The sequence below is a fragment of the Leuciscus leuciscus genome (genome assembly GCF_965113295.1).
Source record: "Leuciscus leuciscus genome assembly, chromosome: 24".
Lineage (NCBI taxonomy): Eukaryota > Metazoa > Chordata > Actinopteri > Cypriniformes > Leuciscidae > Leuciscus > Leuciscus leuciscus.
This window is the reverse complement of record NC_138723.1, coordinates 14,902,990-14,930,466: the sequence shown is the minus strand read 5'-3', so window position 1 is coordinate 14,930,466 and position 27,477 is coordinate 14,902,990. Positions and strand designations below refer to the sequence as shown.

The 27,477-nt window shown below is 38.1% G+C and overlaps 1 protein-coding gene across 1 annotated transcript; it reads left to right on the top strand.

The window, feature by feature from the left end:
* The first annotated feature begins 3,879 nt into the window (after positions 1-3,879).
* ugt5g2 (UDP glucuronosyltransferase 5 family, polypeptide G2) lies at positions 3,880-13,935 on the top strand. The gene is made up of 2 exons (XM_082156928.1): positions 3,880-5,255; positions 11,137-13,935. The coding sequence occupies exons 1-2, from the start codon at positions 5,133-5,135 to the stop codon at positions 12,709-12,711; spliced, it is 1,698 nt and encodes a 565-aa protein (XP_082013054.1). The 5' UTR covers positions 3,880-5,132; the 3' UTR covers positions 12,712-13,935.
* Positions 13,936-27,477: the final 13,542 nt, after the last annotated feature.

Here is a 27,477-nt window from a genome sequence, read left to right as displayed (position 1 = left end):
ATTTTGTGTATATATTTAATAGTTTTCACATGATTTTATATAATTTTATACATTGGTTTGTTAAATACAAGTATTGCTGTGTTATTACTATTATGTTTAATACGGTAGTCTATCTCTTAAGTTAAAAACAAAAAACGTATACTGTCAAGTGGTAAAAAAAAAGTTCAAATCTTGTTTTTCATGCCCTAAGAACAATAAAAACATATAAAACAATAAAATCTAATGACTGAGATTGTAATAATTTTTTTAATGAGGGAAGAGTAAAACACTAAAATTGGTTACGGTATTTATCTGACAAAATTATTAGACAAAAAGGGGTATACTCACTGATCTATATCATTTTTATTTAGTTACAGGTTTTATTTTACTCTGCAAAAAAAAAAATAAAAAAAAAAAAATGCACAGAAAAACAAAAAGCTCACCGGAAAAAGCATACATTGCCACACAATTTGGAATGTTTTATTGCAGAATTATCACAAATTAAACAATTGACTCCATGCACAACCATGCAATATGCTTACAAAATCTTTCACAAATTTTTTTACATTTTTGAAAAAGGGATGATGTCAATTTCACTAGGCCAAACATCTCTTTTTGCCACTGCTGTATATCCCTTAATAACACATTGACCGATGTATCGTCATCCTGCACAGGCTGAACATTTATCTAAGCATGTTACAATTAAAAAGGTAAATGCACATTGTTCTTAAAGGTGCAGTAAGCGGTTTCAAGAAGTGCTGTTGAAAGTGGATTGGACGGAGTGCAACAACACACATGGTGGCCAATCAGCATTAGGGGGCGTGTCCACTCATGATGGTGGAGAGAGAGTGAGATTTGAAGAAAGGCTGTTTTTTGTGTCAGTGTTTGGAGCTGGTGTGCTACTGGCGACTAATAACAAACTCTTGCTTGTATATACTCTTGTGCACTGCACTGTATGTTCATTTTTTGTTCTTGTTGTTCATTCGCATTTTTGATTCCCATAGATCAGGTGACAAACTGCCTCTAGTTTACATACAATGTTCATTAAATTTTAATTGATCTTGGATTGTTCTTATACTGTACGCTTTGGGTGCAATCATTTAAAATCATTTGGCATTGAGGTAAATGAGGGGGAGAGCAGAACAGTGTGGACAGAATCTCTTGTAAGAATTCAAAGACGTGGCGAGATTCTATCACATTCATTTGTGTTGAATCAGAACCCTTTTTTCACCACCAGCCTGTTTACTTTAACAGTGAAGTTTCAGGTTTAGCTGCATATTTTCTTTGGTTAAGTAAACATAGTTGTGCTTTTTTTTTTCACATGAAATCGTATTATAAATGCGCCCACTTTTACTTTCTTTAGACAGAAAAGGAAGACGTTGCACTAGAAAGAGTAAGTAAGCCATTTCTGATCTTTTCAGCAGTTAAATCAAATTTTTACACTCTGTTACAGTTACACTCTGACTGTGGCTGTCTTTTAAAAAATATATATAAGGTGAGATTTTTTTTTACATGAAGACATCCGATGCAAAAGCTTCAAACTCACTAAATCCCAGCCTCAGCCCATTCAGAAATGTTGGTACTTGGGTAGAAACCTATACATAGCAGCCTGATAAAAATGTTAATATTAAACAAAAACTTTAGACGGATTTAGAGGCTTTTGCGTCTGAAGTCTTCTTATTTTTTTTATTTTATAAAAAAAAAAATTAGGTTAAATGTCTCTTCTACTTGTATGCTAAATGTTATATTTATTTCATTTGTGTGTCTTGATAATTGCAAATTCCAATTACAAAAAAAAAAAAAAAATTTCTTTTTGTAAATTACTTTGCAAGCCTAGATACAATACCTGCATGTCACACTAACTTGATAAGGTTGCACAATGATTATGGGTGAAAGTTAAGTCATTTGTATGTGTTTGCATTTTACAATAAGGTCCCATTCGTTAACGTTAGTTAATTTATTACCTAACAATGTGTAATTTGTTACAGTATTTATTCATCTTTGTTAATGTTAGTCAATACAAATACAACTGTTCATCGTTAGATCTTGTGAGCTCAGGTCCATTAAAGAATATTAACAAACACATTTGGTTTAGCCACGTATTAAACGTTGAAATTAACTGAGATTAATACATTTTGAAGGGTTTTTTATTGTAAGTTCATGTTAACTTATGTAATCCTTATTGTAAAGTGTTACCTGAATATGAAAGAAATTGTCTTATTTTGCTTTCAGTATGTAGCCTACTCAGAGCTACAGGCTGCACAAAATAGAAAATAGTAATGAATGAATCATTACAAATTTTTGTAAGATTAAAAAAGGAAACAATAATCTTAATTAAATAATCTTTGAATGATAGATTTAGCGATCAAGCATTTCTGCAATCATTACTCAGAATACTTGAGAAGTTATTAATAAAACACATTTGAGAATAAATGAATATGTAACATAGTTATGTTTTGTTCTACATTCATTAACATTCACTGTTCTGACAAGCAGAAAACAAAACAAAAACCAGTGGAACCGGTTCATAGGCCTTAACGGCAACTTACTGGCAAGTGATAATTTTTTATTATGAAACAAAACTTTATGGTTTCGTGAGACTTGCCAAACAGGGCTGAACAAACAGTTTCATTCTGAACAGTGTTGTAAAAGGTGACCTGAAAGTTTACCAGTGCATACAAAACAATTTCCAATAATACCCAGCATGCATTGCTGTAAGAATGAAAATAAAATTGCATTAAAGGATTAATAACCAATTAGAATTTCTTGCATTACTAAACCTATGTTCAATACACTGCCTGTTACTCATTACATTATACAAACTTTGGTTACACTTTAGTTATAGCATTTTTATGCATTTAAGGACTGAGTAATATCAATTAACAACATGTACTTACTATAGGGTTTGGTTTAGGGTTAGTTTCATGCAATTATGCATCATTTACTGTTATTACTATAGTACGTACATGTAACGTGCAACAAAGGCACTGTAAAGTAAAGTGTTACCCAAAATTCTTTAAATCCAGCTTTCTTGGGTAAACTCATTGATTTGAGTTGGGTCTACTCCAAAAATAAATAAAATAAGTTATCTTTTTTAAGTGAGGACAGTGTAGATTTTCAGTAAAATTCAGTTTACAGGATAGTTTAAAATACCATACATAACTATCAGTGAGAATCTTTACTTTTTTGTAATTCCTCCATATCAGTAGGTCAAATCAGCGGCTGTAATTATGCAGCAAATTTACATCAATACTCATAATAGGGGCTGGAGTTCAGGACTATTTGGCTGTTGCGAGGACTGTAGTTCTTGTAAGTATGCTACAATTCCATTTAAAGGCTTTATAATAAATACTTCAGCTCCATTTTTACTGCTCATTAAAAATTATACAAATGATATCCCGATTTGTGCATTTGTCCTCAGGCTGCTATGCGTTCTGGTGCTTTCCTTGTTTTACCTGCTCCACCACTGGTGCGTTTGGAGAGGGCACCTGTCTGCCTCTCCTGGACATATTCGGCCCAGGTTTCCTGGCTTTTTTCGGGATTTCAACATGTGTGCCGCCTGTGACTCTGGGAATGAGGGTGGCAGTTCGCTACAAATATGATATTGGGGTGAGTTTTCCTTCGCCTCAACCAATAAACGAAAGAAGGCCACGAAACAATCATTTGTTTGTTTGTGTTGCAACAGGGCAATATCTGCGATGACATCATGGTGTCTTGCTGTTGCATGTGGTGTTCGTGGTGTCAGATCAGTAGAGAAATGAAAGCACGCAAAAAAGACGTCACCATAATGCAAACCGTACTACCTACTGTGATTCAACCAATTCCCATGGCAACCACCACTCGAGTTGTCTCACAGCAGTCGGTTAGTGTGGCATCTCCTGTAATACAGATGGGAGCAATTTAGACTGGTCCACCTATGGTCACAACAGTTGTTAAATAGAATGTAGATGTTTGTGACAAACACACATGCTGGGTTTAGTTTTATGGGGACTTTCCATAATGATTTTTTTACCCTTATTTTCTATCCCCTAAATCCTACCCCTACGCTTAAACACAACCCTCACAAAAAACGTTCTGCATTTTTACATTTTCATAAAACATCGTTCTGTATGATTTATGAACTCACGGGAACCAAAATATGTCCCCACAAGGACAAGGATTTTGGATATTACCATGTGGTGACATTTTGTCCCCATACCGGTTTTACCAGAGCAACACACACACACACACACACACACACACACACACACACACACACACACACACACACACACACACACACACACACACACACACACACACACACACACACACACACACACACACACACACACACACACACACACACACACACACACAAAAATACTAAGTGATCCATATAGTATAACATCTAATCAGCTTAATCAATATAAATTATTTTGTGTGAATAGCATTTGGAAAATGCCTGTGTTTTTATTTGTTTATTCCTTTTATATATAGTACCTATGTAATCAGACTTATTCAATTATATAATTATTCAAATCAAAATAAAACACATCTGATTAAATGGTTATAGAAGTCTTTTCTTAATCTAAAGATTTTGATTATTTTAAAGGGATCTTGTCTGTGAATCTTAAATAGCTAAAGTGAGCAGACGCTTCAATTTTTAATTTTTTATAAACAGATTGTTATATGCTGTTTGCACATTTACAGTATGCAGTATGGAAACTGAGATTTGTCAAAAACTAAAGCATTTAATTATAAGTGAATTTGAAGTGTGTAGTATGTAAACAATTTCATAATGTAAATATATTTTATGTGTGCAATTCAACATAACATCATAACACATTTTTTGCATATCATGCTGGTCAGAAAGAACTTGGACTAAGAAACGTTTCACAACAAAATTCTTCTGCCAAATTAAGGAATTATGTTCAATAGGGAAGATAATCTCTCTGTCTTCAGAGACTTTGTGAAGGCTTTTTCTGTTACGTGGCAACATTTTTGTGCGACTGAAACTGTATAAGACACAACTGAGGTATGTAACCTAAACATAAGAGAACTTGATAGTCTACATTTTAATCCTTTTGTGTATACATTTCTTGTATTAGAGAAATTGAAATTTATGTTCATGCTGATTGTTCTTGTTATTTTGAGAGAAGAAAAAGAGAAGAATGTGTGGATACGTATTCTTCATTTTCCTTTGGACATCCATCCTTCTCTCTTTACCCTGTGGTTATAATGGCGACAAGATCCTGGTTTTCCCCATTGATGGCAGTCACTGGGTGAACATGGAGGTACTGGTTTGAATACACAGGAAGTGTAGATTTAAATGAGTGTAGAATTCCAGCAAAGTTCATTGTTCTTTATATGACTTTACTATGGCTGTTTTCCTGTGTTTCCCTCAAAGTAAAAACATATCAGGTCATTTAAAACAAACCAAGAAGTGAATTAAAGAAGTGTAGTTGCATTATGATATATAAAATCACAATTATGAAAAATCAATTGCAAAATGTTGTCACAATTGTGTGATGTAATGTCACAATTACCTTATTTATTTTGTCAATAATTGTTTTATTCCTCTGAAGATAAACCATTTAATTTATTTTTAAAAAGACAAAAAGTGAAATATATAACCAAGGTAATCTGTCATCCTTTTGGCTCGTGCAAATGCTTTTCAACCATTCAAGCGTGACGAGTCAAAAGAAAACGGGCTGTTTGTGAATCTCATGTCTATGTGACACACACGACACAAAGAAAGACGCGCAAGCATAGACAGGGCACCAGAATTGAGTTCTCTTTCGCGCTTGCACGAACAATAACACATAATTATGCCACAATGTAAGTTTTGTCCAGTGTCCTCATAAGAGCAATCTTAAATGAGTTAAATAAAGTCTTAAATGAACGTAAAGAGTGTGAGGTGTGTGAGGTCCATGTCATGAGCAGCAGATCTTAAAGTGACAGCAATCACTAATACTGTCTGTAATTAATGTTAAAGACCCCTCTGTGTTGAAAGTGCAAAGTCATAAATCAACACCATGGCTGAGTATTTTCTCCTTAAAACTGCAGTGAAAAAAAGACAGTCTCAAAAATGTGGTTTGAAATCGCAGGTATTTCTGACATCACAAAATACCTTAGCCAATCACGAAAACATGCAGGTGGGCTTAAGCATATCATTACAGGTATAGTGGAGGATTTTCTTTTTCCGGGTGGATCATCAAGACTATTGGTCCTCCTAATTGTCAATCATTCTGGTGATATGTTTACGTAAGGCTGTCGTACGTGCTCGTCCCTTGGTAGTTTTTCGCTTTCTGCGCATGCGCACTTGTGGTGAGCTACGGTTTCAGCCATTCATTGAAGCTCACCGTTCTCACCGGGTTTTTTCAAAATGTCTGAGGGTCGCAAGAGAAAAAGTGTCTACGAATTGTATGACAAGAAGAGAAAGGCCTCTGAAGAAAGAAAACAAGACCAGAGTGTTTTTGGGAGAATATTTCACACGCTGGCATGCGCTAAAAGCACAGGTTGGGCTTCCCACTGATGCCTCAGTCGCAAAGTTTCTACTCGACAGGTAAAGTTTGGCATGCTATTTGGATAAATCCATTTAAAATCACTGCTAGTAAAAGTTAATGAAAGCTATGATTAGCGATGCTAGCCGTCTCTCTTGCACACGTTTAATAGGCGTTCCCTCTCGGGAGCAGGTAGAGTGTTGCGCATGTGCATTTTTTCAAAAAGTGGAGAGTGGAGAGAATTTTTTTTCTAAAATTTGGGAAAATCCTCCACTATACCTTTAACTGCAAAGCAGGGGAGTCTCAAGAGAGCCTGGTTAGCCCGGTATATTTTTCTGGTGATATAAAAAATTCGGGTACATTTAGCAATATAGCGGGTGAATAATGTATTTGATGATCAGGGTTTGAAATTAACACCCGCCAACCCGCCAAATGCGGGTACAAATAAATTGTGGCGGGTAACTGTCAAATCATTAGCCAATTTGGCGTGTTACTTATTGGGCCCTATTTTAACGATCTAAGCGCATGGTCTAAAGCGCATGGCGCAAGTGCACTTAGGGCGTGTACGAATCCACTTTTGCTAGTTTAACGACGAAAAAATGGTGGCGCGCCAGGCGAATGGTCTAAAAGGGTTGTCTTTATTCTCTTAATGAGTAATTGGTGTGTTTTGGAATTTACGTGCAATAAACCAATCAGAGTCTCATCTCCCATTGCATTTAAATGCCAGTTGCGCTCGCGCCATGGGTTGTGGACCCGCCTAGGCGCACATTACTAACGCGCTCATTAAATAACAAAAGTGCAATTTGATTACATGCAGTTTTAATAAAGTTAAATTAAGCCCTATTCGGACGGTACTAGTTTAACATGGAGAGGTGGGTAGTAATAATTACCAGAGCTTCTCTGTGATTTTAGTCCCGTCCGAATGTGCCATCTCAGTAATCATTACGGACAATGTCAGTAAAGATTACGGCGACTTTTACCTTCAGTAAAAAGGTCCGGAAAAATTACCTCAGGTAATACTAATCCCGTGCGAATAGACCCGCTATGAATATGCACGTAAATATTTCGTCATTTCCTGTTTAAAAGTAGTTTTCCGCGTTTTTTCACAAAAGCATTCAGTTGCCTTCTAAGGTGTTGGACAAGTCTGTGGCAAGACCACACAAGTCTGTGGAAATGGTATGTGTTTTCCACATACCATTCAGATCAGAAAGAAGATCGAAAGCACTTGTTAGAGGCACAAAACATCTTTTAGAGGTAAGTGCCTACCAACACAATCCAATCTGAAGTTAATTAATACATCGTTCGACCGGTGTTGTGCCGAATTTTGACTCCTTGCCAAATTATTACCCCCCTCGTTGAAGTCAGTACCTGATTGCCTGAAGGGGGTTAGTAATTTGGCAGGGGTCAGAATTCGGCACAACACCTGTTCTAACTGTTTTAGATATATAAATATAGGTTACGTGTTTGTGCACGTGATATCAGGAAGCAAGGTAATTCTGTTGTTAAATCGTGACGTAACCACTCTCCGATAATACTCTTTCCGGGTCCAAAGTCCAGGTCCTCTCTACCTACCTACCGCTTTCGCTAGTGTTTTGGTTATTATTGAGTGTTTTTACAATGCCGCAGTGCTGTGTCCCGTGTCCCGAGCTAACTCACTTCAACCTCGTAAATCTTCTTTTTCATTGATGCCTGGACTCTACCCTTAATTATGCCACCTGAGTGATGAGCTTCACTAACCACTCTGTTGGTGTTAAAGGAATTTAAACCCTTTTTGACCGCCAAGGGTGCCTCACTAAGAAGGACGTGGTCGTAAATAAATGTACAGGTTCCACCATTGTTATTTCTGGACGAGAGGAGCGCTTGGACCCGGAAAAGGCTAAACGTCACGCGTGACGTCAGACTTAACAATCGGATACACACATGACGACAGGAAGGTAACGGCTGTGTGTTAATCGAGTTACTCCTCCCACTTCTGCTAGTTTTACTGAGATATCTTATCCCGTTCGAATTGGCCATTAATATTACAGACGTCCTGTGGTAAAATTACATTAATCCATCTACCCTTGTAAAGTTAATCCCATCCGAATAGGGCTTTAGCTAACCTTCTATGTCATTTTTACTCTTCAAAGTGTACACTTGCAGGTGTTGATTATAATTAATTTAGGCTACTGTTTGGCCCATAAATAATAATAAGGATAAACGTATATAGTTATCTAACATCTGACTAATTAAAAATTAACCACAAAACATAACATGCTAAATGGGGGATATCTAGCCTGACGTCGTCATACTCAGATTCTAGTCAGAATATGAGTCTGATACTGCTCCAATGGGCTGTGATTAAGGGGTGTGTTTCAACCGAACCAGGAAAGAAAATGCCTCTGCACTTAATTGGATAAACCTACAACCAATCAGAGCAACAGAGTAAGTGACATATGTTCTTCAAGGCATTTGTCGATCAGAAAACTGAATGATCACGGTTCTCTGTTCCTCTTTTAAAATTAATGCGCTGTCGATATCTTCTATAACAGACGCGATGGCGGAATCTACACATCTCAATTATCCAGCGGCAGCCATCTTTGTTGTAAAAGAATTCAACCTAAGCGCTCTTTGGTGACATGGATGATTATGTTACTGTTGATCATCTGTCCATCATCATATAAAGCCCGCCCTGACAATTTGATTGGTCCGAACAGCTCTGGTTCGAGCATTGTTGCTTCACAACGGATCAAGTCCAGACCGAACTTCCCGACCTCAAATGTTGTGGGCGGGGCTAAGTTCGGCTGGCATCCAGGCTTATATAGGCCTATAGATATATTCCCCATTTAGCATTTTGTGTTTTGAGGTACTATGATGCTATGATTTTTATTCAGATAATTATATACTTTTAATATATTGTTTATTCTTATTATTATTTAATGGGGCTATCAGTAAATTAGCCTAATTATAATTAACACCTGCAAGTGTACACTTTGAAGAGTAAAAATGACAGAAGGTTACGTTAATTCAACTTTATTAAAACTGCATATATGGTAATCAAATTGCACTTCCAAAAGTCATACATTTGTGAAAAAAGAAGAAAAACTAAATAAACGAATTTACAAATTTCTTTTAAGTATAATAAATAAAACATAAAAAGCAAAAGCAAAAAAAAAAAAAAAAAAATCAACATTGTGACAATGCTGTAACAACCTTCACCACACAACGTAGTTATAGCAACCTTTTGGTCATGTTGTTAAAACGTTGTTAGAAGGTTGGGTACGTTGTGCCAACGTTCTGTGTTTGCTGGGTATTTGCCTTTCTCCACTGACGTTCTAGGTTGTTCAAAGCGTTTCTAAGGATTCTTAGAAGGCAGCTGTCTAACTCAGAGGTGGCGAATGGGAACATGGTTTTGTGTAACATTAGCAACACATTATTAGCTGTTTGATAACGTAGTCAAGCAAAACGCTAATCATATTAATTACCGTTATATGTCCGACGTTGTTGAGAGCGATACACAAAACGCATTACCATTCTGATACATCGACTTGTAGACGACGGTGTATGACTGAGTGAATCTCTGAGCTGGTGCGAGTGAGTGGAGGCGGGGCTTAATGCATATTCATGGTTCCGTGTATACTAAATGAAGCAAGGGTGTAGTAACATTAGCTATTTTAAGGCATGAATAATAAAAAAACACAGGAAAAAACTTTTAAATGTGTCATTTGGGTGATCAAAGATGAGTTTTAAGGGATAAAATGATTGACTACAGGGGGACTTTAATCAAAGAACAAACAGAGAAAATTACTCACTGCTCTTGATTAAATAACTTTTGTAGCTTTTATAAGGATTAACCTATATTTAATTTATAATTTATGCAGTTCAGACTGTTTGATAACTTTATTCAATTTCTGTATTTTTTCTACCTGTCAGACAGGTAGGAAGGGCATAGGTAAATGTGACATTTAGTGAAGTTCACAACGTAATTTCGGGAGGAGTGAACCCATCTAATCTTTCAATTAACTGCCGGAGCATATAAGCAGCCGCTCGCCTTGCTCTGGCATCAGCTGTTTTGGCATTCCTCCACCTCCCCAACTCCATCAATATAATTTAGGCATCTTGCTAGTTGCTACCATACTCATCATCCAAGCATTAGTAGCCCCACTGGGGGGTATATCTAAGCTCGAGCTGAAGCTGCTTCCTCGAGCCCCTCCACTTGCGGACAGCAAGCCAAATATGCTTAACCTTATTAGCTTAAAGATTATATGGGCAAAGGAACTTGTGAATTATGGATTTATGTGAGGATTGTTTTATGTTCACTTAAATTAAAAGTTGTTATATTTTTTTTAAGCCTAATAAATGTTAAAAAAAATTGATAGCTTTCAATTACAATGTAATGTTGAATGGCTATCAAATAATGTTTAAAATTGTGTAAAAAATCATTTTCATTGAGACATCAGTAGCTGTATTAGAATCAGTGATACTGGCCTTAATTCATAAAAAGATGCCATTAAACAAGTATTTAAAATATACTGTCTTTATGTTATTTCTACATTAATTTGGAGATTAACTGTGAAATTATTATGTTATAAAATATATGAAAAATATTGCGATTAATCACAGAAAAAAATGTGTATTAATCTAGTTAATTTTTCTCATTAAAACCTGAGTGCACTCCTTTACTGCCCCCTAGGTGCTGGTGAAGAAGTTGCAGTCTCGTGGACACGAGCTGAGTGTGATTCGCATGGAGGACAGCTGGTTCATCCAAGAGAATTCACCTTCCTACACCTCCATTACAGTGAAGCTTAAAAAGAAACATATAGGCCTGGACCTGTTTGAGACCGCAGTACAAAGGATTCTTGAGGCCCGCAGGAAGGGCACGATGATGGGAGCACTAGTCCAGATGTCTGAATTTATTGGAATCATGAATGTGGCTCACACCGCAACCTGTGCCATGCTGACCACCATGCTGGAGAACAAAGCTCTGATGAGACAAATAAAGATGGCAAACTATGACTTGATGCTCACTGACCCTGCCATGCCAGGTGGGATCATCCTAGCACATTACCTCCACCTTCCAATGGTCTATAACGTCCGCTGGATGAGTTTCGGAGAGGGACACTTCTCCATCGCACCTTCTCCAATCTCCTACGTGCCTGTGCCCGGTTCAGGTCTAACGGACCAAATGGGACTGTTAGAAAGATCCCGTAACCTTCTACATTATGGGTTGAACCTCATTCAAGAGCGCTGGCTGGTGATTCCCATGTATACCAGCTTGTTGCTCAACTACTTCCCTCCGGACGCCGACCTCCTCGCCATGCAACTTTCAGCGGAGATGTGGCTAGTGCGTGTTGACTTTGTGTTCGAGTTCCCACGACCCTCCATGCCAAACCTCGTCTACATTGGTGGCTTCCAGTGTCGTCCAGCCAAGCCTCTTCCTGCCGAGCTGGAGGAGTTCATGCAGAGCTCAGGAGACCATGGGGTGGTCGTGATGTCTCTGGGAACGCTGATCGCAGGATTGCCCAGAGAGGTCATGGAAGCCATTGCCTCAGCTTTCGCCCGCATGCCACAGAAGGTGGTCTGGAGGTTTATTGGCGAGAGACCTTCATCACTTGGCAATAACACCCTACTACTTCAATGGATGCCTCAGAACGACTTGCTGGGTCATCCGAAAACCCGTGCTTTCGTGGCTCATGGTGGCACCAATGGTCTATATGAAGCCATCTATCATGGAGTGCCAGTTCTGGGACTCCCTTTGCTATTTGACCAGCTAGATAACATAGTACGTCTTCAGGCAAGAGGTGCGGCACGGATGCTGGACGCAGCTACTTGTACATCCGAAGAATTCCTTGAGTCTTTGAGCGATATCTTAGAGAACCCAACATATCGTCAGAACATGCAGAAGCTCTCCGGTTTACACCGAGACCGACCTCTGCATCCTCTCGACAAAGCAGTGTACTGGATCGAGTTTGTCCTACGCAATAAAGGTGCGCGCCATCTGCACGCTGAGGCTTACAACATGTCCATGTACTCCTACTACTGCCTAGATGTGGCTGCAGTGGTTCTCCTCATGCTTCTGGTAACTCTGGGAGGTGTCTATACAATATGGATTCGAAGATGGAAAAGAGAGACAAAAAAGACTGTTAAAGATGGCAACAAAAAAGCTGTAAAGGATAGCAGTAAGAGGCTGAAAGAGAGCATTAATGCTCTGAAAAACAGCAATAATATTTCTATTCCAAAACTAAGAGCAAGTAAAACAAGATTTTAGTATAAATCCAGAGAGCTACATACTTCATTGTTCTTTATATTTTTCTCACTTTCATTGTATCCAGTGTCTGTTCTTTCTTTCTGTCTTTCTTTCTTTCTTTCTTTCTTTCTTTCTTTCTTTCTTTCTTTCTTTCTTTCTTTCTTTCTTTCTTTCTTTCTTTCTTTCTTTCTTTCTTTCTTTCTTTCACCATTAACCCCCACCCACCCCCATTTCTTTTCCTTGAGCTCTTGCAATTCCCTGCCAAGACTAAACGGTGTGCTTGTGATTAGGTGCAGATCTCTTCCTGGAATCCTTCACGTTTGTTGTAATCCCCCTATTTGCACACAAAGCATTTAAGGCCATTCAGCAAAAAGAAAAAAAGGTGAGTCACCTCACCAGTGACAAACAGCTGCTGGTCAATAGGCTTTTCTGTGATCAAATGATAAAGCCATGCTGTATAAGCTACTCAGCCTGTTCAGGATATGACATACAGTTCCAAAGTGTAAAAACATGTAATCATGTGTAGATCCATTAAACAATTTGATTGTAACCATTCACTTTATCATTATGTAAAACATGGCTAATTACTATGCATAGTAATGCATAACAAATGGTCAAAATAAACGCTCTTCCCCGAGTCCAAAACAGCAGGTTTCATTTTAACAAGCATTTATATTTTGCAGCCAATCACCAGCAGGTGGCGCTATGGATGTATTCAAAGTACTGCTCAGAATAATTTCTGCAATCCAAAATCAGATTACATACTATTTTACATCAGCGTAATGCTTTTTATACACCATACATCAAAATCCCATGTTTTCATTAAAGCAAAAATTATTTAAATTTAGATGATCACAAACCTGACCAAAATGGTGCGTGTCACCACACTTTCTCTTTACCACAGGAGGAGGCCATTCTTTTCTCCAGATATGAGACAGGAGATGGCTGGAAGCACATGCAGGGACAGAATGATAAAAAGAAGACAGGCAAGGATGAGAGAGCTCTAACTGATTGAGGGGACATTAGCCTGGGCTGTACTCGCTAATGTATGCTTCTAATGACTCGTTATCTCATTATCAATCTTATTCTCGCTCATCTTTTCTTTTCCTCACTCTCTCCCCTTTCTCTATCTCTCTATCTCCTCCCAATCGACCAGCAATGATGGGAATAGCAATTAGGACGCTAGTCTGCCAAATGGCTATTTTAATTAGCCTTTCTTAGCGAGAGAGAGAGAGAGAGAGAGAGAGAGAGAGAGAGAGAGAGAGAGAGAGAGAGAGAGAGAGAGAGAGAGAGAGTGGGACGAGAGAACGAGTGAAAGAGTGAGAGAGAGAAAGAAAGAGACTAATGTTCTTCATAAGTGCTACAGATTAGAAGGTCATTAGGCTTTTGCTTGAATTAATGATTAGGAATTCCTGCAGGTCATAGAAACTTATTACACAAGCCTACTTAACATTAATAGAACCATCCTATTTGTGTTAAACACAAAGAAATTAAAACTAAAAACCAATTACAGAGTGATGGCATTGTCTTTCGCCCTCCCCCTGGTCACCCATAACGGAGACCCAGTGTAAAACTCTCTGGACAGTAGAGACTCTATAGTCGCACAAGGATAAATGATCGGTTTCGCTCGCGCTCTCCTGTTTCATTCTTTCCCAGTTTTACTCCCTGGTCATTCTACGTTTTTTCTATCTGCTTTCAATATCTTCTTCTTTTCCACTGTATGTTCCGTCATTGTCAGTAAACCGCAGTGTTTCTCCGTTGTGGTACGTAATTTTCTTCAAGAGCACAATGCAACATTCTTGTGTGTTATTTGTTCATTTGTGGCTTGTTTGGGACACGGGCTGGTCTGACGAAAATCTCTTCAGAGGCACTTTCCATCCCAAAAGAGATAGACTACTTATTTCAGCCCTTTCTTAGATCCATCCCCCTGACGCATAAAAACAAGGCAAAACACACACATAAGGCCTACTTTGTGCACATAGTGTTCATAGAGAAAAAATATGCGCATAGATCATATAGAAAAGTAATGTGTAGAGTATAGCCTACAAAGCAAAATCATGATTAAAAATGTCCTCTGCAGTCATACGAGTGATTTGTGTGAAATTCACTATTTGCTGATAATCTTCCCCTCCAGTGAGCTGTTAACTGCTGCATTGAATCAGTGAGTCAGTGAGTTGAACTTAAGAACCGAATCAATTTGATTCATTAACAGATCATTCCGTCTGTGTTCGTGAAAGGAATCTGAATTGATTCAATGAAAAGATCTAGCTCAAAGGAACAATATTATGAAGAATGGTTCTAAACAGTACCAGATTAGGTACTACATTAAAAAGTCATGTCATGACTGGGGGTATATGTTTATACATAAACAAAACAGTAATTGATAACTCGAACAATATAGATCTGTCACTTACATGCTTAGTGGAGAAGAGGAGAGAAGTATCCTCAACTGAACAGAGCTGGCCACACATTTTCTGTAAAAAACAACAAAAATTAACAAAAGGACAGTATGATTGGTACAATTTTACAATGTATATACATTTTATGAAGGACATCAAGTACCTGTTTAGAGAGTGTTGACAGTCTGTGTAGTTGGATGTTGATGATTGAGCTTGAGAAGATCACTAAGGATGTGGCTTTAAAATAGTGTTTTTGACAGTTCCAGATAAAAAAAAATTTAAATACACACACACAAAACCATTTTAGCATCCTTCAGGATGATATTGTTCCAACTATATAGTACTTGTAAAGAACTTTTTCAAAAAACATCTTTTTTTTTCAAGGTGGAAAGATTTATAGCACGTGAGTCACATGTACTTCTTTTATGATGTTTTTATGGTCCTTTTTGCATCCTTTTTTTAAAAGCTTGACTGCTCCTGCATTGTATTTGAATGAAAAAACAAACAAACAAATTACTTCATTACGGCATCACATTTCATATGTAGCCTAATGTAAGCAACCTTATCATAATGTTACAACCCATTTCAACAATTAAACATCACAACAATTCCTATAGCTGTACATTGTGGTTGTATTTGTATAGTGTCCCTCAATTTCTTTCTTTCTCTCTTTCTCTCTCTGTCTCTTTCCTTCTCTTCTTTATCATGACGTGCCCTGAGGTTATGATTGTTATGATTTATATCGGACTGTTTTGAGATCTCTCTCTTTCTCTGCCCTCTGTCTTCATCTCTCTTTAGCTTTCTCATTCCTCCTCTCTCCTTTCTAATCAGTTCTCCTTGCATCCCCCCAGGTCGATTTGGGGAGTAATAATGAAAGAGATTTAACCCTTTCATGTTCAACCGCTTTGACCCCGAACACCTTCCCTCCATAGCGTTTCACACACACACACACACACACACACACACACACACACACACACAAACACCTCTTATAAATAAATACACACATATTTGGGTGCGGATGACAGCAAATGCAGACACAGATTGCAATGGAAAACATACAATGCAAAACAGATATTACATTTTTTCTCTGTCCGAAAGAGGGAGAAATTGGAACACTGTTTACTTTATGAATTCACACATTTTCACCTGTTTATATCCTTGCTCTGTTTTGTACATCCATCTGCGAATCCGTCTACCTGCCCATCTGTCTGTCAGACTCTCGGCCTGTGCGTTTAAACCCCTGATGACGTCATGAATAAACAGGATATCTTCCCACCTAATTATGCGCTGTTAATTACAAATTTGGACTAATGTGCTTAATTAGACGAACATCATTTGCTCTCAGACACAGGACATCTTTTTTTTTGATTTAGAAAATTATCTCTTTAACAAACAATATGACTTAATTGCAGACATTTGCATAAACAAATGAGCTAATTAATTACATCCAAGCACTTCCTGATGAGTCGAAGGACAATGAGACTCCAAATGTTTTCCTAAGGGATACGGAAGGAGGGAGGGAGGAAGCAAGAGAGAGAGAGATAGAGTTTAAATGAAAGTTTATGAGCTTGTGAGCATGCTAATATGACTCTCTGAGCATGAGGAATTATGTATGTGTGAGAATTTGCTATAAATGTCCAGATAAATAAGTTTAAGTAGCTTACTTATCGGCTGTGGTGGTTCGGCTCTGGCAATATATCTCCGGATGGTATCGGTGTAACACTTAAAATCCCTTATTCCCTCTCTACATTCATCTCTCTCGTTTTCCCCTCCATCTCTTTTTCTGGAGGGTTTGTAGATAGAAGGGCCTCTCCCCTCCTTTTCTGTGTTGGAATTTAATATGCAACTTTTTATTGGAAAACAATCGTGCGTGCCTGCGTGAATCCTGACCGCAATATATCTGTTAGTGCAACTAATCCGATCAGGCCAGAGAGGGCTATTTATCACTGCAAATCCAGGGCATTTCAGCCCACATTTTATTATTTTAATATATTTCTCAGCTATTAAATCACCAAAATGATGAATTAGAACTGTCTGCCATGCTTTCAGCTGTGTGACAGAAAATGATGCACTACCCAATTTGAGTGGTCATTTGGACTTTTTAAAGACAAAAAATGATACAGGAAAAAGTCCAATATTTTTGTGTTGTTACGTCTCTGCCACCCCATCCCTCCGCCTCCCCCCACTCGCTGGCTGTTTTTAATAAAACACTCTAAGTGAGCTTTATTGCTGTGTTAGAGAGGGCAGGATCACAACTATCTTTAATATACAGCCAATTACCAAACACACACAAACATACGCGCTCACACACATACTTATACGCACACAAAGACGGGTACGACGATACACAACTTTGTCTCTTAATCATAGCAGGCAAACATTAACAAATAGTCAATCTGTATACACCCACATTTCAAACGATTGAAGATGATCATTTATGTTAGGTTGCCAGTTATCTGAGAGGTGAAAATATGAATTGAAACACATATTTTCACTTTCTTTAGATATCATACAACAATATTTACACTTATTCAGCTCTTTATTTACAGTTTATATTCCCTTCTTTTCCTTCTTTTTTTGTTTTTTTGCAAATGATGGGTTTATGCAAGATCAACCAGCATACACCCCATATATTAGATTTAAAAAAATTAAAAAAGATTCAGAACTTCAGTTTATCTAAAATATTGGGTTCTGGGTTGAATTAGTGCTGATTATCCACTGAAAGGGTGAAAGTTTGGAATTATACTACACTGTAAAAAATTTCTAACCCTCCCAAATCAAAAATTTAAAGTGACCAATAACATCTACATTTTTCAATTAGCCCAAGTGAAATTCTTGTTGCAATAGTCTGTTAACATTGGCTCAATGAGAAATAATACGTCAGACTAATTGAAAAATGTAGATGTTATCGGTCACTTTAAATTTTTGACTTGGGGATGTCATTTTTTTTTACAGTGTAGTGGCCCAGAAGGGTCACAGGAATTATTATTATATATATATATATATATTTTTTTTTAATGTAAGGGGCCCAGAAGGATATACATTATACACACAGAGAGGCACTGAATTCATATAGCTACAGCTCTGGTAAGGAGGGGAATTTTTTATTATTATCTTAAAATATTTAAGCATATCTTTATTTACCTTGCAAGTGTGGTGCTTTATTAATGTAAACTGTTTTATAAATCAATTCTAAAATTAGATACAAATTGAGGTGTATTTAGGGTGCTTAAAATGCTCAAAGTCAAAAAGTATGCATTTAAAAATATATATATATATACATACACACCAGTGGTGTGCGGTGGGTCCTCACATTTTTATATATATGTACATTTATGTCCCTATTACACTTAATTTTCCTGGTTAAATAAACATTACGTAAAAAAGAGAGACCACATACAATTCTATTTTGTATTTTTACACTAACTATGCAATGTTCTATGTATTAGTGTTTTTACGCAAATTTGCATTTATTTACATCTTTATTTTTTTATGCATTTTGAAGCATAAATTTAATTGACAGAATCGACAGAAAAAACATGAAAATATCTTGTGTAACTGTCGTAGGCCAGTAAGAGCTGTGTGTGTAAACCTCACTCCTCTGATCTCAAGAGGCGCACTAGCAACTGATGTTGGAGGATGCGATATTTAGCCTCCTTGTTAGAGCAACCGCCTCCCACGCCAGACACCAGGGTTCAAGTCATGCTCGGAGCAAGGCGAGTAGGTTCGGTTACACTTGTGTTCACCACAGACCTTATTTTAAGCATTTAATCAAAAACCCTTTCTGTGCATCTGAAATTTGAAAATTTAGAATGTAATCCGGATGTACATCCGCCATGTTAAGTCATTATTAGGCCTCTCCCGTGGCCTCATGTGACCTACGGTGTCAGTTGCATCGCATCACCTCCATTCACAAATCCTCTCCCGTGGCCTCATGGGATAGTAAAGTGTCCATCGTATGCACACTTCAGAATCTCGCCAGAAGTAGGTCATCCGAGTACTTTTCGGTACTGTTTTGTTATGTATTCGGACATACTACTCTGTTGGCGTACTGTTTTTCACATGCTATATACTTGGGAAGTATTTGATTTCGGATGCAGCATTTGACATCAGGACGATTAAACCGGAAGTGCTAAATGCTAACTCGTTTCCGGGTTTTGTAATCATCCCTGCTGTCGCATTCGGGAGCAACAGAAGGCTGCTTGAGTGCTTTCCATTAGACGGGTACTGTATTGACAAAACATTCGCATTGCAATTATTTAGCACTTTACATTTTACAAGTATATCACAGAGTTTTGTTTAAACACAATTAATCCAAAAGACACTTATTTTCTGCGAGGCAGAATTATATTGACAGTTCCCGTTAAATGTCGTTCCCCTTTGAAATTCAAGGAATAATTTGTTGAGTGGTGCAGCTACGGTCTGTTCAGCACAGACATTTTTTGACTTCAGGATGTGTAGATATGGTGCTTCACCGCCGAGACTCATCACATCAGCACATCGCAGCTTCAAGCACTTAATCTGCCAAGTACACAATAATTACTAATTACCTATTAACTAATTACTCTGCATCCAGCATCTGAAGGCAATCAAAATTACATTAAGAGTGTTGTATCACTTGTCCACTCCCTGCCCACCCCTCCCTTCCCTTTTACTCTGATAGTACACTGCCGCTCCAATAGGGGGCGTCAGTGCCGCAGGTGGGTGGTGGGGTACACACTGCTCTGGGACAGCTGGCTTTAGCCTCCAGACCCCATGAGTCCTCACACTAATCAGCTCAGAGCAGCCAGAATCAATTAGCACCAGGAGGGGGGGTGGGGGTTGACGGGGGGAGAGACCCACAGAGGACGACTGGCCCCACACCTGGCCTGTCTCTCTCTCTCTCTCTCTCTCTCATCTAATGCACTGCTCTTGTCCATTCAATCATCCATTCATCCATCCATCCATGCGGATCCTCTAACAGTGTTGTTGTTTTCTGTCCATCTTCCTGGCTCTCTCTTTTGGCTCTACATTTTAAAGATGTGTGTTAATAACTTTTAAATAGTCTGGCAGCATAGGGCCGCAGGGCTGGTTACTCACCTTATTGCTCTCCTCTTCTCTCTCGTGCGTTCATAAAGTAGCTCTATCTCTCCCTCTTGTTCTCATTCACCTGTACACTCCTTCCTCCCCCTGCGCACATCCACGTCCTTTTCTCGCTCTCTCCGTACAACAATAATAGCGAAAAGCATGTTTTTAAAAGCATTATGGGATTCGAGAATCTCCCTCTCTATTTCAGCTAATCTATTCCTCAGTGCTGCTCAGAGAGTGAAAATGATATTTTAGCATGTTCATAAAATACCATGATGTATTCACAGTGCAGCACGTATTCCACTTTATGGTTCACACTGTCATCGTCTCTAACTCAAATAGAAACATTACATTGAAACTGGAATAACACACGTTCACGGCAATGGAAATTTATTTTCCTCTCGAGCAGGCTTATACATCAAGCGAGGTACAGTATGATACAGTGTGTATTATAAAAGCACATGTATCATCTACAAGACTCCTGCACTCTTGTTTGAACACACACATACACAAGCCAAGTGCAGTCGGCCCGGGTAGTGCTTTATAAACACATATAATGATAAATCAATAACGTCTTTGCCTCAGAGTCGACAGAGACGCTGACCAGCAGGTGTCAGTCTGTGTTCCAACTACAGACCGCATGGAGCAGATGGACTGAGAGAGAGGGCAACTTCTCAACTCCCAACCTCTTCCTCGCTCAGAAACGGGAAAAGTTGAAGCAACAGAGGGATGGAGAAAGGGATGAATCGAGGAGAGGGAGTTGAAGATAGCCTTCTCCTACTCTCACACTAATTGCGTTTTCCCTGAGCAGAATTGAGTTCCAGAGAAAGAGAGAAAGGCCAGAGGCTTTTCATAATTGTATCGACAGGAAAATGAATATGATGAATGGCGTTCATTCAGCGCGGCCAGGATTTATTGTCTTATCCTCCGGGCGTTAATCGCTCTGAAAAGTGGGGTGGAGGGAGGGAGAGAGAGAGAGAGAGAGAGAGACAGGAGGAGAGGGAGAAAGAGAGAGAATAACTGAATTCCAAACCTCTGTCCTGACAGTCCTCTTCCAAACTTAAGTCAACTTGCAGAACACCTTCATTACGAACTCTGCTGGCCACGTGGAGCTCCGCCCACAACTTTGATTGACACCTGTGGGGAAATCTTCTAAATCTAATTAGTTGTGTTTTTTTTCTCATTTAAAATTCGCAATAATTCTGAAAGAACGTTATATCTGAGATTTCAGACAAAAAAAAACTCACAGAATGGATGAAAAGCACATATGCATTTTTTTTCCCCCACACCTCACTCTGTTTCTCTGTCGCTACCCAGTTTTTTTTTTCTTTCTCACATTCGGTTCACACATGCGCGTGCACACACACACTAACACACACATTCATACACGTCCCAGATAAATCTGGTTGTGGATGCTGTGAATCCAGATGAATGCTCAGCTCATAAAGTGTGTGTTTGAAAGCCATCCATCATGGAGATGTCAGAGAGAAAAGAGCAGAAAGAACCCTCTCTGAGTGTATGTGTGTGTGTGTGTGTGTGTGTGTGTGTCCATTGGTTTGGCTCACGAGTAGTGCTGCTGGTTTGCATGAGCGTTTGTGGACATTGCTAAAACTTACTATATAGCATACATTTTTAATTTGGTTGAAATGTGTAGAAGCTATTAAGGCAGTAATGGGAAAATAATCAATTAATTAATTCCTGCATTATACTTCAGTTCACCGTATAATTACATGTTGACTTACTTGTTGATAATAATAATAATAATAATAATAATCTGTCTTTGTATATCAGTTCCTCAAATGATTGTGTGTGTGTGTGTGTGTGTGTGTGTGTTTGTGGCCTGGTAAACCCTACAAAATGTCTTATTTTTTGGTCCCCATGAGGAAAACAGCTTATAAATCATACGAAGTGATGTCTTTTGAAAATGTAAAAATGCAGAACATTTTCTGTGATGAGTAGATTTAGGGTTAGGGGATAGAATATACGGTTTGTACAGTATAACAATTATTATGTCTATGGAAAATCCCCATAAAACATGAAAACACTACGTGTGTGTGTGTGTGTGTGTGTGTGTGTGTGTGTGTGTGTGTGTGTGTGTGTGTGTGTGTGTGTGTGTGTGTGTGTGTGTGTGTGTGTTCCACAGAAGAAAGTAAGTCATGTACAGTTTTGGAAGGACATGCTGGTGAGTAAATGCATTTTCATTTTTGGGTGAACTTAGAATACTTTTAAAGCATTTATCAGTGTAGATTCGAACCAAATCGAACATTTTCTAATGCATTTTGTAGCATTTCAAATTATATAGGCTGAATTCATGTAGTATGAACAAACATGAATAAACAATAAAACAATAACAGTATCTAGATTAATAAATGCTGTAAAACATGTTTTTCATGGTTATTCCATGACACTTAATGCTAATGCTAATGCTACCTAATTGAATCTCACTGTAAAATATCCGTAACAAGCACTGTTATCTCTTAAATCCCCCAGTAGCCTCATGTTGGATGTCAGCACACACACATACTCGAGACAGCAAACAACATTAATAGAAAATCCTATAAACACCCTCAAACCAGTAGAAGAGTCTATAAACCGCGCTACAAGTATGTCACCACCTAATGTAACTTAAAACTGACAGTTAACTCTGTAAACAGACGAAAACAGCTTGGAGGGAAAAACAACTATTGCTACTAAAAGAAAATAGCACTAAAACTAAACCCCCCCCCCAAAAAAGCGACAAAACATAAAATGAGCGGACTGGAAGTGAGCGGAGATGGATGAGACATAGGAGGAGACAGCGAAAGCCTCGGGCAGTGCTGAGAGACGGTGTGTGTGTATGTATAAATGTGTGTAGGGCAGGTGGGACAGCAGGGAGACTGGTGGCTCAACAGCTTGCTCCACCCTGAGGGCCCAGCGTGCTGGGAGGAGCAGGGTCTCTGCCAACGAGCGGGGCAGTAAGACTGGTGGCAGCTGGTCCTCGCTCGCTCCCGTCCCGCCGGCAGGCAGCAGGCAGGGTGAGAAGGTCAAAAGCCAGTCGTTAGGAAGACAAAGAGAGGCACAGCGACACACTGCATAATCGCCTTTTATTGAGTGTCTCTGACACGATTCACGGCGAGGCTGACACCGACACCACACACGCGCAAAACACACACACGCACGAGCATGTAGGCCTACACACACATATGAAGAGGAAAACACAATGCAGCTGTAGGAAGAAGCAAAATAAACACACTGAAGGTGAATTCAGAGCAGGTTTAGGCGATTAAGGTTTAGCATCAAGTGTCCCAACAAAAGTTGTTCTCCAGGCCAAAGAAGTCAAACTCTTGCAATGGTTCCTGCAGCTGACCCCCTCAAACATGCACCCCCCCCCCCCCCCCTCGCCCCCCCTCCCTGTCTGCCCCGTCTCATTTTCCATTAAAGCAAAACAGAGCCTCGCACTCAACCATCAGAGAAGCGGTTCTGCTCTCCACATGCCTCAGATCCAGCGTCCCCTCCGGCACACACAATGTTAATCTGCTTTCCATGTTCAGCGAGCACTTCTGCCCTTTCTGATGATGACTTTACCTGCAAACCTGTTAGATCAATGGGGATCTGATTTGGTAATGTTTTAGATGACATTCTGTGATCCTCAAATAACTCTCATTGATGTTTACTTCATTGGTCCAGGCGAGAGTATATGTATTTGAATGTAATATACTGTATATATATATATATATATATATATATATATATATATATATATATATATATATATATGGCAATTGAAACATTAAAATGGTATAAAAATGTTTGATATTATAAAATATATTAATGCAAAGGAAATAATGTAAATATATGTATATTTTTAGAAATAAAAGAAATGTAAAGATTGAACGCAAATAATGTATAAGTTTGTTTATAATATATGTGTGTGTATATATATTATTATATTTTTATATACTATGTGTGTGTGTGTGTGTGTGTGTGTGTGTATACAGTATATACACACACACAGACATATATATCATATATATAAATATAATAATATACACATATATATTATGTAAACAAACTTATGTTAGATGCGATTAATCGCAATTAATTGATTTGACAGCACTAATAATAATACATAATATTATGTTCTTATCAAATGTAATAATAAATATTAAATCAATGCTAATAATAATACAATATTTTATCTTAGAATATTAAAACAAGCAAACAAAAATTCTTCAGTTGGATTAGATTGATTTAGTTTGTGAATTAGATGGGCAGAAACTGTTTTATATTACTCATAAAGCTCATCAAGACAGACAGAATGTGGAAACACTAAACGGCCATAGTGAAGCATTTACAAGACCACAATCTTTGCATCACATCAAACAAGGTCCAGTCAAACATACACATGGAGAGGAGCACTTCCGATTGCGGCTCATTTCTACACAGTGTGGTGTGTTAAACTCTCTCCATCTCTTCACTCAATGGAGCGTAGCTCATCTGAACACTGAGCAATAATGAGTCACAGAGATGCACTTGTGTCTGTGTGAACCAAAGCGAGTGAGCGAGAGAGCTCTGGAAGAGGAGGGGGAGAGAGAGGCTATCCATTTCCTCCCTGGGGCAACTCCTCTTTGGCTCTTTGTTGCTGAAATGCTCCCAGTGAGCAGGTTACACTAAAGCCTGCTCTATTGTCTTAAACAGCTGTGCGTTGCACACTCCCTCTCTCTCTCTTGCTCATTTTTTTTTCCAGGTTCCTCAATCAGGAGCAGTTTCTGAGATCTCTAAAAGCAAAAGCCTGTGGCAGTGCCCCCCCTCCAAACACACACAGAGAGATCTGCTTCTGTTTACAGTGTCCCACGGTAGGGGGTCTTTCCTGATTCAGCTGCTTTTCCATACAGATAAACAGGTTCATATTACCATACACTGCAGATTACTAATAACAGCAAGAAGTTGAGAAAGACAAGGAATAATAATAATTATGGTAAGCTGAATAATACAATAGAAAAAAGATGTTCTAGATGCAGTAAATGATATGTCTGGCATGTTAAAACTAATGTATTAATCTGTCTTGTATATTACAACATACAGACTGCTAAAATGATTCAGAAGAAGTGATGTGCATTACAGTACATGGTCTTTAGTCTTATATTGATCAAGCAATGCATCTTAGTTTGGCAGAATCTGCTCATTTCGGGGGCTTATTTAATCGTGTTGTGAAACTTGGATAACTGTAAATTTGTCAGCTGGATTTTCATGGGGACAAACCGAGTAAAAATGTGTGTATCAGTAATTTTGAAGACTCAATGACATGAATCAATTAGGGGAGACAGGAAAGTGTTACACTCAAACTCTGTTACTTAGTGTTTTTTGTGCTATGTGTGTCTGATATTTTTTTACATAATATTCCCATATTTATCTGATGTATATTAAAAAATTGTGTGTCTAAACTGTGTAAATTAATGTCAGGTACAAAAAGTGCTGTTGTTACAACCTACCTACTACCAGTAGATTGCAATAGCCTAGAGATATAATACTAACGATTTATGGGGGGATATTGTGGATTAATTTATAATTTATTGTGGTGTTCAAATAATCATAATGCCATTCCCAATCCCATCACAACCCACCATGCTCATTTCATTTAAAGCTGTTTAATTCAGAATAGAAACAAAAAGGAACAGCAAATACAATACAACAGTATAATACATCAAATACATAGGTGAATAACTATATAAACAAATAGTGTTTTTGCTGGCCACTCTCACAATTGTGGCAGACAAAGATCTTAAAAGACAGAATTAGCATCATAATCAGCAGGTCCTCTTGATTAATTTAATATCCTCCACACAAGCTCATGTTTAATTAGAAATATGATGAGCAGAGAGTAGGGTTAAAAAAAACTTTCCATTGTGTTGAACTGCACAAAATGGGTCAGTGTAAGCATACATCAACATGACTTTAAAAATCAAATACATTTTACTTTAATTTTTAAATATGTTTTTATATTTTCTACACAGAAACCTACGTTTTACTGTCATTTCAGGAGGGTGATGCACATGTCATTCCACTGTGGTGCATTGAAAGAAAGAAAGAAAGAAAGAAAGAAAGAAAGAAAGAAAGAAAGAAAGAAAGAAAGAAAGAAAGAAAGAAAGAAAGAAAGAAAGAAAGAAAGAAAGAAAAAGAAAGAAAGAAAGGCGCATGCAGATTACGCACCATGTACAACTAAATTAAAAGGAGTTCTATTACAGCCCAAGAATAATAAGCAAGAACAACAAGCAGAAAAACAAAGAAAAGCCATAAAGGACATTAGGCGCTGAGCTTTATATAACATTTGAGTGAATATTTCATGGGCAGAGAGATAGAGAGAGACTCTAAACTTTCATTAAGCAGGGTATTTCGCTGGGAGGGAATTTCGGCGCCTTTCACTTTTTCTTGGCTTTTATTGCAATAATACAGATATCTCTCTGGCTCCCAGCCCCTCCTCATTCAGCCCATTTCCTTCCCGCCGTCTCTCTCACTCTATGCTTTTTAAAATATAGTAATAAAAACATACTAGATCCTTTTTAAATGCACTATTACTTATCATGGTCTTTTCATATCGTAGCATCACAGGTGTTTTAAAGCCGCTATAAAAGTGCGTCATTTATTATTCAAAAGCAGCGTCGTCTTTTTGCATATTATCCGAGCGCTTTTATACTGCGGGCTGCCAGACTCCCATTTAAAATGTTCGGCAGAATTGATAACGGCAGACACGCGCAATAAAAACAGCGCCGGAGGCAGGGTGGCACGCGCGCCCGCTCATATGCAGATCCCGGTAATTACTCCAACAATCCGCCAACCATTCCTTTATTTGCTCTTTGAGCGAGGGATTTCACGCTTTTAATTCAGTTTTCATCAATCTATTGATTCTCGGCTGCTAAATTGTTTGCACGGGTCAAAGATAAGAAGTAAGTCCGAGCGCCCTGCCAGGTGAAACCGTTTGTGTCCCATAGTGATGAATGGAATTTATACACACCCACAAAAAAAAAAAAAAAAAGAAAGAAAGAAATGGTTACATTTTTAACGTTGATTTTAGACCATGCAAAACATTTAATTGAACTAGGCCTACAAAAATGCAGTGCACATTTTTTTAAAAAGTGCTTCAACTTACAAACTTATGTTTTTATTGTACATAATAATAATAAGAAGAACAATAAGAAGAAGAAGAAGAATACATAGGAATAGAAATTTTTTATATCGTAGCCTACTATTTATGAGAGTTTTTATGAGCGTTATTTTTATGTGACTATCTACACTGTAAACAAGTTGCAGCCTTACATTTTTACGTAGCCTACAATTAACT

What these genes read in the sequence shown, in the direction of transcription:
- ugt5g2 (XM_082156928.1), top strand. Translation starts at nt 5,133, where the DNA reads ATGTGTGGATACGTATTCTTCATTTTCCTTTGGACATCCATCCTTCTC. An exon ending in GTCACTGGGTGAACATGGAG is followed by an intron (nt 5,256 to 11,136) that starts GTACTGGTTTGA and finishes ACTGCCCCCTAG; the next exon opens with GTGCTGGTGAAGAAGTTGCA.